Below are 15,135 nucleotides of genomic sequence, written 5' to 3'. Positions count from 1 at the left end.
GTACTCAGAGGCAAAGAGGTCCACAAAGACATTTTATTTATTTATTTGCGAGGCAGAATCACAGAGAAAGACAGGGAGATACAGAAAGATCTTCCACCTGAATGTTAACTCCTCAAATTGCCACAATGGCTGGGCTGAGTTGATCTGAAGGTAGGAGACAGGAGCCTCTTCTGGGTTTCCCAGTAGGTGAAGGAACTCAAGCACTTGGCTATCTTCCATTGCTTTCCCAGGCCATAAGCAGAGAACTGGATAAGAAGAGGAGCAGCCGGGCACAAACTGGCATCCATATGGAATGCTGGTGCCATAGATGGAAGCTTAACCTACTATGCCACAGTGCTTCCCAAAAACTTCTTAGGTAAAATGGATGAAGGGAAGAAATAGGGGGAAAACAGTAAAACCTCAGTAAATAATGTAATCACACAGAATGGATTAAAGCAAAGAAGAATTCAAGAGCAAAACTTTAACAGGTGAGCAATTGAAATGAATCTTTATTGTCCAGCCCCCAGAGGTGCTGACCTCCTGAGAGTTCAAGACAAATATGGAGAATTGAGCATTGATTTTAGCTGTGAGAAAGATGTGGGAAAGAGCTGTATTTGTTGTAGCAGACAGGACTGTTTGGAATGAATTTAGGGAAAATGAGAAGATAGTCTTTGCACAATGAACATAGACAACTCCTTTGGTGAATATTGTAATAAAGGGAAGTAAGATAAAGGGTAATACTGCAGGTAAAAGGAGGGACAAGATAGGTTTTGTGTTTCTGAGTAGGGAGCAGTGGAGTCAGCATGTTTTATTTCCCTGATGTTAATAATCCTGCAGAAAGAGAAAGTGTGATGATGTGAGAGGGACAAGAGAGAACGGATAAGAGATTTAAAAGTATGGGAGGGAGGGTGGATTCTAAATGCATGGGTGGAGGGTTGGCCTTTGTGAGGCTTCCCCTTCCATTGTAATAGCACTGAAGGCAAAGCGCATGGACACAGATGCTGGTGGGTGGATCTCATCTGGTTGCCCTATTTTCTCAGTGAAACTGTAGGCAAGGCCAAGGCTGAAAGTGATGCTGAGGGAGGAGTGGCAGTTTTAGAGAGGAAGTAGAGTTCTAGGATTACATATACTGCTCTAAGGATTTATTTACATATTTATTGAATATTTTGAAGGAGATTTCTTACATAGGAAAAAAAAACATCTTATAGGCATGTGCTGTGGCACAGTGGGTTAAGCTTCAGCCCGCCATGCTGGCGTCACACACATAAGGGAGCAAGTTGGAGTCCCTGCTGCTGCATTTCCAATCAGCTCCCTGTTAATGCACCTGCAAGAGCAGCAGAAGATGGCCCATGTACTTGGGCCCCTGCATCAATGTAGGATACCTGGGTGACACTCTTGGCTCTTGGCTTCAGCCTGGCCTCGCCCCAGCCATTGCAGCCATTTGTGGACTGAACCAGCAAATGGAAGATCTCTCTCTATATATTTCTCTCTATCTCTCTCCCTCTGTCTGTAATTCTGCCTTTAAAATAAGTAAAATAAAAATAAAATAAAGGGTGTATGTATGTAGTAAAATAAGGTTTTCAGTGGCCAGAGCTTAACTTTCCCAGGAAAATTATTTTGTTTTCTTGAGTGTGTGTATGTGTGTGTGTGTGTGTTTGTGTGTGTGTTTTTCTGGGCATGAAAACTAGCTGCTGTGGTCTCAAACAGGAGTGGGAAGAAGTGAAGTTACACTGTGAACAAACAGCCTCTTCCACCACTGGAGGCCCTGCATCATGGACCACAGGCAGCCATTTGCTCTTCCTCTTTAGGCCAGTGACTTGCGGTTGTCTACTTTTATTCTTCCATAATTTGTTGAAAATATTTGCTAATTGATGACCCTATCCCTCTAATTTTATTTGCTGTTGTAGTCTTTGTTTTCCTATGCTGATATATTTACTTCAGCAGACTCTAAAGATGTGAAAAGCAAATATGAATGTCCACCTTGAATCTGAAATTATTTTTAAATTATTTACAATCCTTAAGTATTACATGAGTTTATCTAAGACGATAATGATGCTTTATCTAAGAATGCTGCTCTGCAGTTTCGAGATTCAAATGGTGGAAGAGAAAAGAGGCATCAGTTTATAGGAAAGCAAATTTTGAGTATCTAGCATGAATAATATTTCACTTTAATAAAAGGTCCACATAGAAAATAATATTAATAATTAATGTATACATTCAACCTTATATTTTCATTACATTATTCCATTTTCTAATTGGATAATCAATATGGGAACCCCTAGTGGAGAAGATGCTGGCAACTTGCAAAGTATATGTCCATTGAGACATGAACTTCACTCAGCCTCTGACTATGATGATGCTGATCCACTTCTTTGATCTATATCACCCACTTTTCATTATAAAGCAATAATTTAGTGGTTACAGTATTCTTATTTTTATTGATGATAAAGAAAAAGCCATGCTGTTGATCTGTAATTGACGAGTCCCTTATGAGAAGGGTCTGTTTTAACAGCATTCATTATGCAAATTGTTTTGTTGGCACAACGAATGCCAGGATAATGTATGGATCAGCATGCACATCTTATTCTGCTCATGTCTCAACTGTGAACCAGGAAACCAAACTTGCAGTTCCATCTCTTTAACTTAGTAACTATCTGAGCTTCCAGAAAATACTTAAAATCCTTGAGCCTCAGTATTTTTTTTTTAATATCAGTATGATAGTCCTAGTCTTGCTTGTTTCCTGAGTGGATGAAGTACTTAGATCTTTTAGGATACAAAGATGACTCCTGTATGTGCGGTTTCTGTCCCTTCTGTCCCTAGGTTTTGGATAGTATTTACTTTCCTCTTTGTCTTTCCCTCCCATTCATCTTGCATTTATAGATATTTTTGCATGGGAACAATCTGAACAGTCTACACCAACTAATTCATCCTGAGATCCTGCCCTCTGAGTTTGGAGGAATGCTGCCCCCTTATGATATGGGAACATGGGCAAGAACACTGCTAGACCATGAGTATGATGATGACAGTGAATACAATGTGGACTCCTACAGTGTGCCTGTGAAAGAAGTAGAAAAGGAACTCTCCCCCAAGGCCATGAAGAGGTATGCTGATTGGGTAATGGGTTGGGACTGTGTGTGGGGAGAACACCAAGTTTAACTCTAAGATTTTCTGTATATATTTTTGGGTGATATTTTAAAGCCTTCCATACCTCTGTGATTATGTATCTGGGAATTTTCAAAGATAGTAATTTTTTTGTAGGAACAACATTTAAAATCTGCTCTCAAAAGTTTTTAGACATACAGCATGTTGTTATTAATACAGTTACAAGGCTGTAAAGGAGATCTCTGGAATTCATTCCTCTTAACTGAAACTTGGTGAACTTTGACCAGGGTCTTGTTTTTCCTTACTCTATACCCAATCCAATACCATCATATTCTTTACTTCATTTTTTAACATTTTTTTGGTTCCACATATAAGATTGTATGAGTACAATATTTACTCATTACATAATACCTTGTAAATATGCACAATAATTGTCAGTTTAAAACTGACCAAGTCATTCAAGGCAACCTAAATTTAGTGTTGTTCCAAATTAACAGACAGTCTATCAGAGCTGTTAAAAATCACAAAACCCAGTGATTTTCAAATTGCATACAGAAGAGGCTGACATTTGGAGCCATAGTGAAGACACCATTTAGGATACCCTCATATCATATTAGAGTTCTCAATTCAAGTCCAGATTCCACTTCCAATACCAGATACCTGATATTGTGCACCCTAGGATTCAGCAAGTGATGGTTCAGGCACTTGAGGCCCTGCCACTAACATGGGAGACATGGATTCAGTGCCTGTCTACTGAAATGGACTGACCTAGCCCTGGGAAGTGTGGGCCTTTGGAAGTAAAAAAGGAGATGGAAGGTTCTATGTATCTTTCTCTATCCACTTCTATCTCTATGCTTTTCATGTAAAGTGGAAATTAAAAAATAAATATAATTCTAGGCTGAGGAAGCAAGGATTTCTATGGAGTGCCTCCAGAGAAGAAGGGAGAATGGGGAGAACAGCCATTTTTACTATGTGTAATCCTGCTTTTGATCTAAGTTAACAAGACTTGTAAGAAGATGACTTTGGTTTCCTACATAAATTTTAGGAAGGAGTTGCATTTTCATGTGAAGAGATAGGAAGTTTTCAAGGTTGTGAATGTTTTAGATTTGGAGAGTTATTTGACGTTTTCAGCACCTTGGACAGTGTTTGGTGTTTAACAGTTGCTGTGAACAATACTAATATTATTATAGTGAAGCGAACCTCTGGTTTTATTGAAAAATTTTAAACATTTGTTGTCACTACACACTTACCCCTATTCTAGTGACATATATATATATATATATATATATATATATATATTTACTCATTTGCTTTGCATCAAAGCAGTTTCTAAGGTGATACTATCTCCATTATATTTATGAGGAGACCAAGACACAGGAAAGTTGACTAAAATAGTTTGTGTAACTAAAGGATAGCAATGCTAATATTGGTTCACAGGCAATAGTGTCCAATGATCTGCTTCCTTGACCACTTTCATTACCTATGTGACAGAATCTGTGCTGTATTTGTGTATGCATATTTACATAATATCCTCACCTTGTCTACATGATGTAGGTGTTTTATAAATAAAAGAAAAAAGCCTCAAGTCTAAAAACCTTTCCATGAAAACAGAGCTAACAAATTGCTTTCATAGAAACTGGAATCAATATTCATGTCTGTCCCAAATCTAGCCTCTTAAACATGATATTACAGATGTATAATAACTGAATGAATGGACACCAAAAGTTAAGATATTGATTTTCAAGAAGTAGGGGGCCAGGGCTACTGTGCAAGGTGCAAAACCACTGTCTGAGATGCTGGCAACCATTTGGGTAAAGTTTTTGTCCTGGCTGCTCCACTTCCACTCCAGCTACCTGCTGATGGCCTGAGAAGAGCAGCAGAAAATGGCCCAAGTGTTTGGGCCCTGAAACCTATGAGGGAGATACAGATGAAGCTCCTGGATTCAACCTGATCCAGCAATGGCCATTGCAGCCTTCTGGGGAGTGAACCAGTGGATGAGAGATTCTCTCTCTCTCTCTCTCTCTCATACTTCAAAATAAATATATCTTTTTAAAAAATACAGAAAAAATATTCATTACAAGGACTGCTGAAGCTATGTAGACAGATGAATGTGATGTATTACTGATAGACAATTCTTTCTATTAAACTGGGATAACCCAATTCATTTATAGTTATACTGTTACACAAGTAATCTTAAATGTCATTTAAGAGAATAAAGGGGAAAAGTTTGGTCTAAGATACAGTATGCTTGCAACAACCAAATACCAAAAAAATCTTAATCACAAAGTGCTTCTGCCAGTTTTTTTCCTGCTTTTTGAGGAATTGTTTAACATTAGCATTTATCATCTAACAATGTAATACATGATAAAACCAAGCTAATAATTTGATCAAGCTGAACAGTGTCATGTAGTTTTGTTAAAATTTTCATATCCTCTAATATATTCTATAGACAAAAAATGAGAGAAAGAGAGAGAAAGAGAGAAGGGGCTCTATGATGTATGTTTTAATAGAATATTTGGCTGATACTTAAATTCTGTATCCTGTGCTGTCTGAAGAGTTTTGTTGTATACTTTTTGGATATAATCAGAATATATCTTAACATTTATAGAATTGATTTAATTTTATGAGAATTTTTCAGGTATTTTATAAGAATTTCTTTCTCCATTATTCTCATTGCTTTTCATTTTGAAATCTGTTTTATTATACTATCCATTTTAAATTTTTATTAATATAAAGAGATCAGATTTGATGTATTTCATGGATATAATTCTAAGAAAATAACCATTCTTTCATTATGAAAATAATTTATTGTACAGGAATTATGACAATGAGATCTTATTGTGCAGCAGAGTGTATGGGTCTTACTTAAAGACTGCTTTAAAGACCTAAATACTAAGCATTTTTTTGCAATTGTACACTTTGTTAAAATATATTCTATTCAAGTTTATTTTCCCAAAATAATTAGACATCATTGAATTAAAAAGATACAAAATCCCTCCTCTTTCCCTGTTCCTCCTCTTTGTAGTCTTTCTTCTCTCCTTCTTTCTTTTTTCTCTCTTACAAATACCCAACAAAACTTTTGTCAGTCTCCTTTCTGAGATTTTCTAATGCCCATTAAATACTGAGACAAAATACAAAAAATTATATAAGATACCAAACCTCTTCTCTTTTTGATGCTGTCATTACTATTTCCATTCCGTCTTTTGAAATGAATTTAAGTTTATTTAAATGAAGGAGTCAGTTTATCCGTTAATCCTGTAATTATCTTTCTTTGATAATTAGTTCCGTTGCTGTTCTTTTTCATTAGTGTGTTCAGTTGTATTTTAGCTTATAGTCATTCTCTTCAAAAGTTAATGAGGTCTGCAAAGAGGCACACTGCCACAGCAAAAGCCAAATGGCTGGAATGCAGCAGCAGCAGAAGAATTCGTTATCCAAGAGAATTTTGAAAGGGCAGCTGCTTCTTTAATGCTGCAGCTATTAGGATGGCAGCCTCTTGCACAATAGTATCTTGTTTCATCGATTTTTCTCCTTCTCACTTTCATGTTTTCTTTTATTAAATTATTAATGTAAAGAGAACAGATTTCATGCATTTTGTGGGTATAGTTCTGGGAAGATTATCATACTTCCTTCCCTTCCTCCTCCCTCAATACTCCTCCTTCCTTCTTTTCTTTGATTTTTGCAGACATATTTAAGTTCATTCTTATCCACACTTAATTCACCACCAACCATGATATTCAACAAGTAAAACGTAAGACCACAGTTCCACAGGAATACAAAGAAGGACTAAAAATAACAATCATATCATATGATGTCCATTTCATGCTTACTTTTTTGCATTCTCTGTTAACTGCCACATATCAGAAAAAACATTATATTTATCTTTTTGGGACTGGCTTATTTCACAAAGTCCCACATGCTATCAAAACTTGTGTAAAGAATTTTCAAATTATGTGCTTTTCAAATCTCAAAGTGTTGCTTCTTAAGCAAAAGAATTTTTTGGTCTTTAAAAACCCATAACTATTTCATAAAACTTGCAAGAATAAGATAGTTTTATTTAGATGTTTTGGTGGGCAGTTTAACTAAATCGCATTAAATTTTGCTTTTTAACTAGACATGATAATGAATGATAAAAATGAAAGTTAAAAATGCGCATTCATGTTGAATTATTTTATAGATTCCTTGAAAGTAGGAATCAGGCTTTCCACAGTTTCTATTTAATTTACCATAATCATTTCAAAGTAGTATTTTTTTTTTCCATTTGAGATATTTTATTGAAAAAAATCTGTTCTAAATTATAAATTCTTTGTCACAAAGAAAAGAATCTTGCTCAATGCAAAAAAATTACACAAGAAACAAAACCTCTTCTTTTTTTGATGCTGTCATCACTATTTCCATTAATAAGCAAACTTAAGCCTATTACTGTGGGTTTAGAATCTTTTGCTGCTCACTCTTTATTTAAGGGTCAAAGGGGGATTGTTTTCTCACACTGATGCATACCACCACCATAACTGTTTTTCTCTAAATGTGCAACATACACAGTTCATGAATTCCTTGATGTAGGGAAGGATTATCCTCATCCATGGGAGAATTAATGACAAGGAAAAGACAGAGAAGAGAATGTCATGTGGCTGATTACTTGCTAATAACTCGCTGACATTGACTTAATCCTTTCTAGATCCCAGTCAGTGGTGGATCCTACAGTACTAAAACGCATGGATAAAACTGAGGAAGAAAACATGCAACCTTTGCTTTCTTTGGACTAATAACTTCTCTACATCTCTCCTGTGGATTAGAAGTGGAAGGTACTGGTTTTCAGCAACAGGGACAGCACTGTGGAGGAATTACCAGATGGAGACCTGTTTATTGATGTTAATATAGCTTAATATATGATAAAGCACCAGGCTTTTCCATTTGCCTGAACCATAGGTGACCTGGGCTGGAAAATAAAACAGAGAGTCAATAATTTATTCTGTAAGTGCCAAGTTCATTGTAAATATAATGTACTCTTCATGCCAAGTTTGTAAATTTTGGTAATAATTTAATGGAAAACGAATGACTCAAAAGTCGGTGCCAGTGATATTAACTTTAACAACAAGCAGAGAAGACACATAAACAAAAATTAATTAAATGTAGCCCTGTTTCCTATGAGCCATATTTCAGCTACCATAGTGACCATTTTATTGTTTTTCTCTAAAATTATCAATATAAAGACCAACTTTGAATGGACACAGGGGGCTGAATAATTCTTGGCAATTATTATGATTAATGTATCTCCTGTCTAGTGATTTTCATTTCAGAGAAATTGTATCCTGGGACTATCACTGGCCTTACATTTTGGAGCAAAGAATGGCAGATGAGCTGGTGAACTGAACACGTGAACTCTTCTATGTTGTTTGATTCTGGAGTTTTGCAAAAAAAAAAAAAAAAAAGAAAAAAGAAAAAAGAAAATGTTTAGCCAATTATGTTGTGGAACTCTGCAACAGAGTGGATTCTTTTAAAACTACTGTCTTCACAATGTGCCCTTGTTTCGAGACCCTATGGTATCCCTATCTGATAAATTTAAGAACATTTTCCTCCCAACACTCTAATCAAGAGAGTGAGAACTCATATATGAATAATGTTTTGAAAGCTAGTTTTGAACATAGAATTTGCCACTCACAGATAAGGGGCTAATTTATAATTATTGTGCACTGGTTGAAAAAATATATATATATTCACACCCACAACGTATATATTTTTAATGAGCTCTAATCAATCCTTGATGTGATAAGCTTATAAAATAAATCACAAATATTCAATGGTATTAGAGATGTATGTTATAGATAATTAAATGAGATATGAACACTAGACAACCACTTCACCTTCTGAAGTTAATGAAAATGAGAAATAGTGAAATATACTCTCAGTGTATCTATTAATGGAATAATCCATTTAATTTATAATGCAGTCTTGAAAATGTGCCACTTTAGTGGCATATATTTTTCCTTTAAAGAGTCAAGAGATTTCAACATAATGTAGATGTCAAGTGACAAGTAAAATGATTTTTTCTCATACTTTAATTATCATAATGATTCTGTGTGTACACATTTCTGTTCAGAAAATATTGAAAGAATGTATTGCATTGAGGAGATATATGAGGAGGTGAAATTAAAGCATCTGAGGGCATCTAAGACAGTTTATACTAATTTAAATCTATATTTAGAATTCATTTATTATTTAAATTTTTATTTCATAAGAATTCTATAGTTGTAGCTACTTCTGAAAATCTTATTTTAAATTTCAAATTCCAAAGTGTAAAAGAATGATTTTTATCATCATTTCAATGTGATGAATTTTAAGATTGAGAATTTATCATTAAAATATTCTTTTGAAAGAGAAAAGTATCTCTAAGAACTCTTGGCAACCAACAGAAGTAAAGGCCTCCACACACTTTGTAGCCAAAAACTCCAAATACTCTAGTTATAATTCTACTGTCAAAACCTTAAAAACAAGGTCAGTATACCAATCTCCAGTCCAGCGATAGACTAGTGAAATAAAAATACATAAATTAACATGAGTGAAAGATACCATAATAACAATGTGAACCTTGAGTTAAATTCATAATTATGACTACCAGGTACTCTATTCCACCTGTGACTATCACAGAGATTGGGGTGAACTGGGGATAAGAATTCACAGCAATTCTCAATCTTTCTGAGATCCCTAGTAATTAGCCTCATTTTTTTGCCCACCTGACACACATTTTATAGCTTTGGGCTTTATATGCTATATAAACAAGTGTTAGCTTGTATGATCTATTGGAATGAAGTAAAAGTAAATGTAATTACAGAAGGGCAGTCAGTTGTTCATTCTCATGAGTTTCTTTTGATGTTCACCATTTGTTGCCAGGTTTCAGAATTCTACCAGCTTCAAATGTCAACCAACATACCCAACTTCTTTCCCAAATCCTGAAGTTAGTATTATATATGACTAGAAAGTCATATTTTATCTGTGTATCTATCTAATTATAAATACCATTCATACTCTTTGCCTAACCTACATTTGGAAATTGCACTGGAATTGCTACACGGCTGTTCTTCAAGTGAGCAATTGAGAGTTGGCTAGGTTGTACGAAATATTTCAAAATGAGTGAACACATTACAACAGTGATGCCTTTTGAAAATGCTCTATCTAGCTCAGACTGTGAATAAACTCATTTTCCAGTAATGTTTGTGAAGCTGCTTAGTCAAGGGATATTTGTTCAACTTCATAAATTTTGCCCTCAGCACCAGTTAACTAGCAGTGTTTGGAAATTTTTCCCTCATGTGATTTTCTGTGTCACATCGCTATGTCTGTTATTATGTAATCAAGTAAATAAGTACCCTATAATGTTTTGTTTTAATTGCAATAGTATGTTCTCTCTCACTTGCCCTCTCTCTCTCTCTCTCTCTCTTCCAAAGTATTTGCTCTGATGAGTTTGTCTCTCTACTTGGAGAACAATGATTTGCTTTTTAATCATCTTATTACTTGAGATTTTTGTACTTTACAGAATTACCACAATTGATTTGGTGTAGGCCAATAGTCCATTTACTTCTGTCGCTCTGCCTGCTTCACCTTCTATTTCTGATCTCTTTTCTTTCTTCCTGTTGTTTCAGGGGCAGCTGCTTCCAAAGCTGGTTTAAAAATAAATAGCTCTTCTTATCACATTGTCAGTGATATTTACACACATTTTTGACTGCTATTTAAAAAGGAAGAGACTATCAAGAAAATATACTCTAAGAAATATGAAGTGCCTCTTTAGAAATGGAGTAAGGCAATGATGCTGGCATATGGAGTTTATTTATACTGTTCTCCGAAAAATAAACACATTAATCTGTATTGTAAGGGTGAAATATAATTTGAAGAAAGATATTTGAGGCCTTGCTTTGAGTATTCTCATAAAGTGTTAAATTTCTATTGTTTAAGTTCAGTACAGTAACTTAATACCTGTTAATAATAAACCTGGCACTGTGCTAAAACAATATACAAGTATTAGAGTTTTGCAAGCAAGTTTTGAAATGGATATGTATGATTTATTTCAACAGGCAGAGATATTCCTTAAAGCTTTTCATGTAAAATGCTTGCTTATTTCATAGTCCTAAAAATTCATTTATTCATAAGCAGGAAAACCAAGCAACTAGGCTTTCATTAATATTGTTAACTAGGTCACTTATAGTAAACATTTGAAGTTCCTGTAATATTCCTGAGGAAATAGAAGTCCCTCTGTTGTATTGAGAAAGTTGAAAGTTATTATAGATGTCTGGACACATGATTATGACTTTTCACAAAAAGAAGAGTTATGGCAGCATGTCTTCCAGCTCAGGTATCCCTTGCTTCTACAAACAACCTATACATTTATGGATATGCCTGTCGACCTGAAAAGAAGTTATGAAAACCTGTGGAGAATCTGCGTACTTTTCTGTTGTTTTATTTAAAGATTTATTGTGTCTGGTTGGTTCATAATATTGCTTGCTTCTATTTTTTGGTGTGTATTTATTAATTACTACTTTAAAACTTGCCATCATCTATAAGGACATTCAGAAAATTTTTAACACACAAAATAAGAATAATTCTGGCATGATATTTGAACTTTCAGAGATAGTATTTACATGTTTGACATGAAATAAATTCCTAGGCATATTTGATTTGATATCAGCTCTATAGATATATAGCCTAAAACATATTACTGTATTTTAACTTTGTGAGGCCATCAGATCATACAAAAATTAACAAATTATCTACAAACGTATGGAACATAGATTTGTTTTATCAAAATGCTGTTTCCTATATTTTATATTCTACAACTACTAGAAAAACTTTCAAAAGTTAGCTTTAAATGAAGAAGTAGACTTTTTAAGTTGCACATGGAAGAGGAATGACCAGTAAATAAAATAAGCTTTCCACATGTCTTCATAAAATTATTGGATTAAATTCAGACACTGGAATTATTTTAAAAAGTTGATTCAAATGACTCCTACCAAAATTACATCAGGTCAAATATCAAGTAAAAATATTCAGCCTAATTTGAAAAAAGAATGCTTAATAAATATACATTTGCATCATCTATGAGTTTCCCTCATTTACCCTATCTTTAGATGAAAATCACGTAGTGTGAAATAGAAAAACCTGATTGTCTTTAGCTGGAATCATGTATAATAAACCTGATGAATTTTTGGGGGCACAAATGGTCGTTACAGCTTTTGAGGTCAATGAGAATGGTTACTGCTGATTCTTTGTGTAACCATATGAGGAGGGGCCAAGTTTCCAGCAGTCACTGCAGAAGTATGCTGAGTGAGAATAAGCCCATGCCAACCACAAATGCAAGGAAGCCAGAGATATGGTCTTCAAAAATGGTGTGTTCCTTTCTGAAGGATCAAGGGGGAAATATTATCACTTATGAAAACATAAATATATGCATATATAATGTCAAGGGTGTCTAACATAAATATTAAACACTTAGCCAATGAAAAGAGTCCACAAGGAAGTGATGAGAAGGCTGAGTTGTGGGGTGTATCCATGAGCATGAACTCCTTCCTCTGAGCATCACTTCTTTCTCATAGAACAGTATGCTCTCTCCCCTTTAATTGATATTGTGCAAAGATAAGACACACATCACACACTTTCTTGCCTTGTAAGAAAAAATGCTATGTTTAAACATATATATTTGCACTCATATGATTGAACTATTTGCATGCTAACATACATTATTACCTAAAAATTTAAAAATATAAGGTTTTAGTGATAGAAATTTATGAAATGATGTTTGAATCTTGAATTCCTGGAGAAGCTTGGTAATATCCTTCCTTTTGCAATTGTGTAACTAACATTTTTGCTTGAATGTCTAACAACCATGTAAAATTTAACATTTTCCCAACCAAACTTGTCCATCCTCTCCCTGAACCCCACCTCCCATTAACCTCTTCACCTCACTAAATGTCAATTCCAAACATAACGTTTCTAAGGATGAAAACTTTGTTGTCATCTCCTTCTCTTTCTCTCAAAGTCACGTTCGGTCAGCTTGCCCACATCGTTGGCTGTCCATCAAAATGTACTCACGTTCTGACTACTTCCTTGGTATTAGACTTCAACATTTGTCATGTGGAATACTTTGAAAATCTTAAAATGAGTTTGCTTACTTCTTCCTTTAGCTTGTAGAGTCAATTTTCAACACATTAGCACGAATGCACCTCTAAAAATGTAACCCAAATCCTTTTGTTTTTCTCAAACCTTCTGAAAGAGTAAACGCCAAAATCAGACAATGTTGTTGAGGCTGCTTCATATGAAATTAGTAAGCAGCAGTAGAGCAGAATAGCATACTTTCTCATTGGGCTGGCGCTTTGGTCTGTACAGTGTGAAAATAGTTGTAAAATATTTTTAAAAGATTTTATTTATTTTATTTGAGAGAGTTACAGACAGTGAGATGGAGAGACAGAGAGAAAGGTCTTCCTTCTGTTGGTTCACTCTCCAAATGGCTGTAACAGCCGGAGCTGCAACAATCCGAAGCCAGGAGCCAGGAGCTTCTTCCAGGTCTCCCACATGGGTGCAGGGGCATAGGGACTTGGGCCATCTTCCACTGCTTTCCCAGGCCATAGCAGAGAGCTGGACTGGAAGTGGAGCAGCCGGGACTAGAACTGGCACCTATATGGGATGCTGGCACTGCAGGCGGAGGATTAACCCACTGTGCCACAGTGCTGGCCTCGCAAAATATTTTAAGCTTTGCTTCTAATATCCTCTCACCCAAGACCTTGCCTTTTTTTTCCCTCTTACAAATCTCTCTCTAATTCTATGTTCACTTGCCAAGCTGCCATCCTTACTGTTCCAGGAACTTAATGAACTTGTCTAAGGGAATTGCACTCTTTCCTTCTTTCTCTCAGATATCTGTGTGGTTTATTCCTTTACTCAATTCCTTTACTCAATGCCACCTTCTTAATGAGGACTCTGTTTCCCTATTTAAAAGGAACGAGCTCTATGGTCCTTAATAGTTGCCTTTTATGTTCCACATTTTCTCCATTGAATTTATCATCTGATATACCATACAGCTTATTTATTTATTGTATTTTACATTTTCTCCTGACAGAATATGAACTCCATACACACAGGGATTTTTTTCTGTCCATTTACTGTCATAATAATAGTGCCTTGAACAATACCTGGAATTTAACAGCAAATCCCTAAAGATCCCATAAAGATCTTGATTTGGTTCAGCAAGTTATATAGTTATCAGTGAAATACATTTAAAGGAATTTTTTCAGCTTTCCTCTTAAAAGCATCATATTATTATTATTCTTCAAAGAGGACATTTTTGCTTTCTAGTGATGATAATATCATGAACCAAAAATTATATGTTCTTTGCCCAAATCTGGTTTCTCTCTCAGAGCTCAAGTATGGCATCAGTGTTTCAGTTTTGTCTTTGAAAATTACTCTTATTTCTCTCAGGTACACTTGACTCTTGAGGCTATGAGATATCTCAAATGAAAAGCCCTTTTGAGATCAAAACCATGGTGAATTATTCTTCATTAATTATCCTAGTTAGTTCCAATTTTAAAAAATTACAAGAGTTGACAGACCACAATCTCTGAAGTATTGGAAGCCAATTAAAAAAGAATATGTGTGTATAGTTACTTTTACTAGAAGTGGGGAAAAAAAAAAAGATGACGATTTGGAAAAGAAATTGTGTTCAGTTCTTCTGTGACACAATCATAAAATGAATGAGGAAATATTTTTGGTATTTCATGATTCTTTCCATGACCTCTGATTCTATATAACATCACCATTTAGCCTGTAAACCCTTTTAACAAGTCTTCCAACAGTTAGGCTTGATATTTGAGTTTTTAAAAAACCTGATAATTACAGTCCTGACACAATGATAGAATTGCTCCTACACATATAGTCTTAACAGGATTTTCAGAGTTCTCCTTTCTCCTCTTGAATTTCAGCTATCAATTTCAGAACCTGACAATTATATTTCCTGTTATCAAGCATACCAGATTTTTCTTTCTTTCTAGTTGGACTGAGTACTCCATAATTTCAGTAACC

General features: G+C 35.0%; 1 protein-coding gene across 1 annotated transcript in view; it reads left to right on the top strand.

Annotated features, from left to right (window-relative positions):
- CLVS2 (clavesin 2) overlaps positions 1-14,638 on the top strand; it is a 76,501-nt gene extending 61,863 nt beyond the window's left edge. The window contains exons 4-5 of the mRNA XM_002714800.5: positions 2,860-3,080; positions 7,757-14,638. Coding sequence (XP_002714846.1) covers positions 2,860-3,080; positions 7,757-7,844 — 309 coding nt within the window. The 3' untranslated portion in view covers positions 7,845-14,638. The remainder of the gene's footprint in view (positions 1-2,859; positions 3,081-7,756) is intronic.
- The last annotated feature ends 497 nt before the right edge of the window (positions 14,639-15,135 follow it).

The sequence above is a fragment of the Oryctolagus cuniculus genome, chromosome 5 (genome assembly GCF_964237555.1).
Source record: "Oryctolagus cuniculus chromosome 5, mOryCun1.1, whole genome shotgun sequence".
NCBI lineage: Eukaryota > Metazoa > Chordata > Mammalia > Lagomorpha > Leporidae > Oryctolagus > Oryctolagus cuniculus.
This window is presented reverse-complemented; position numbering and strand designations above follow the sequence as displayed.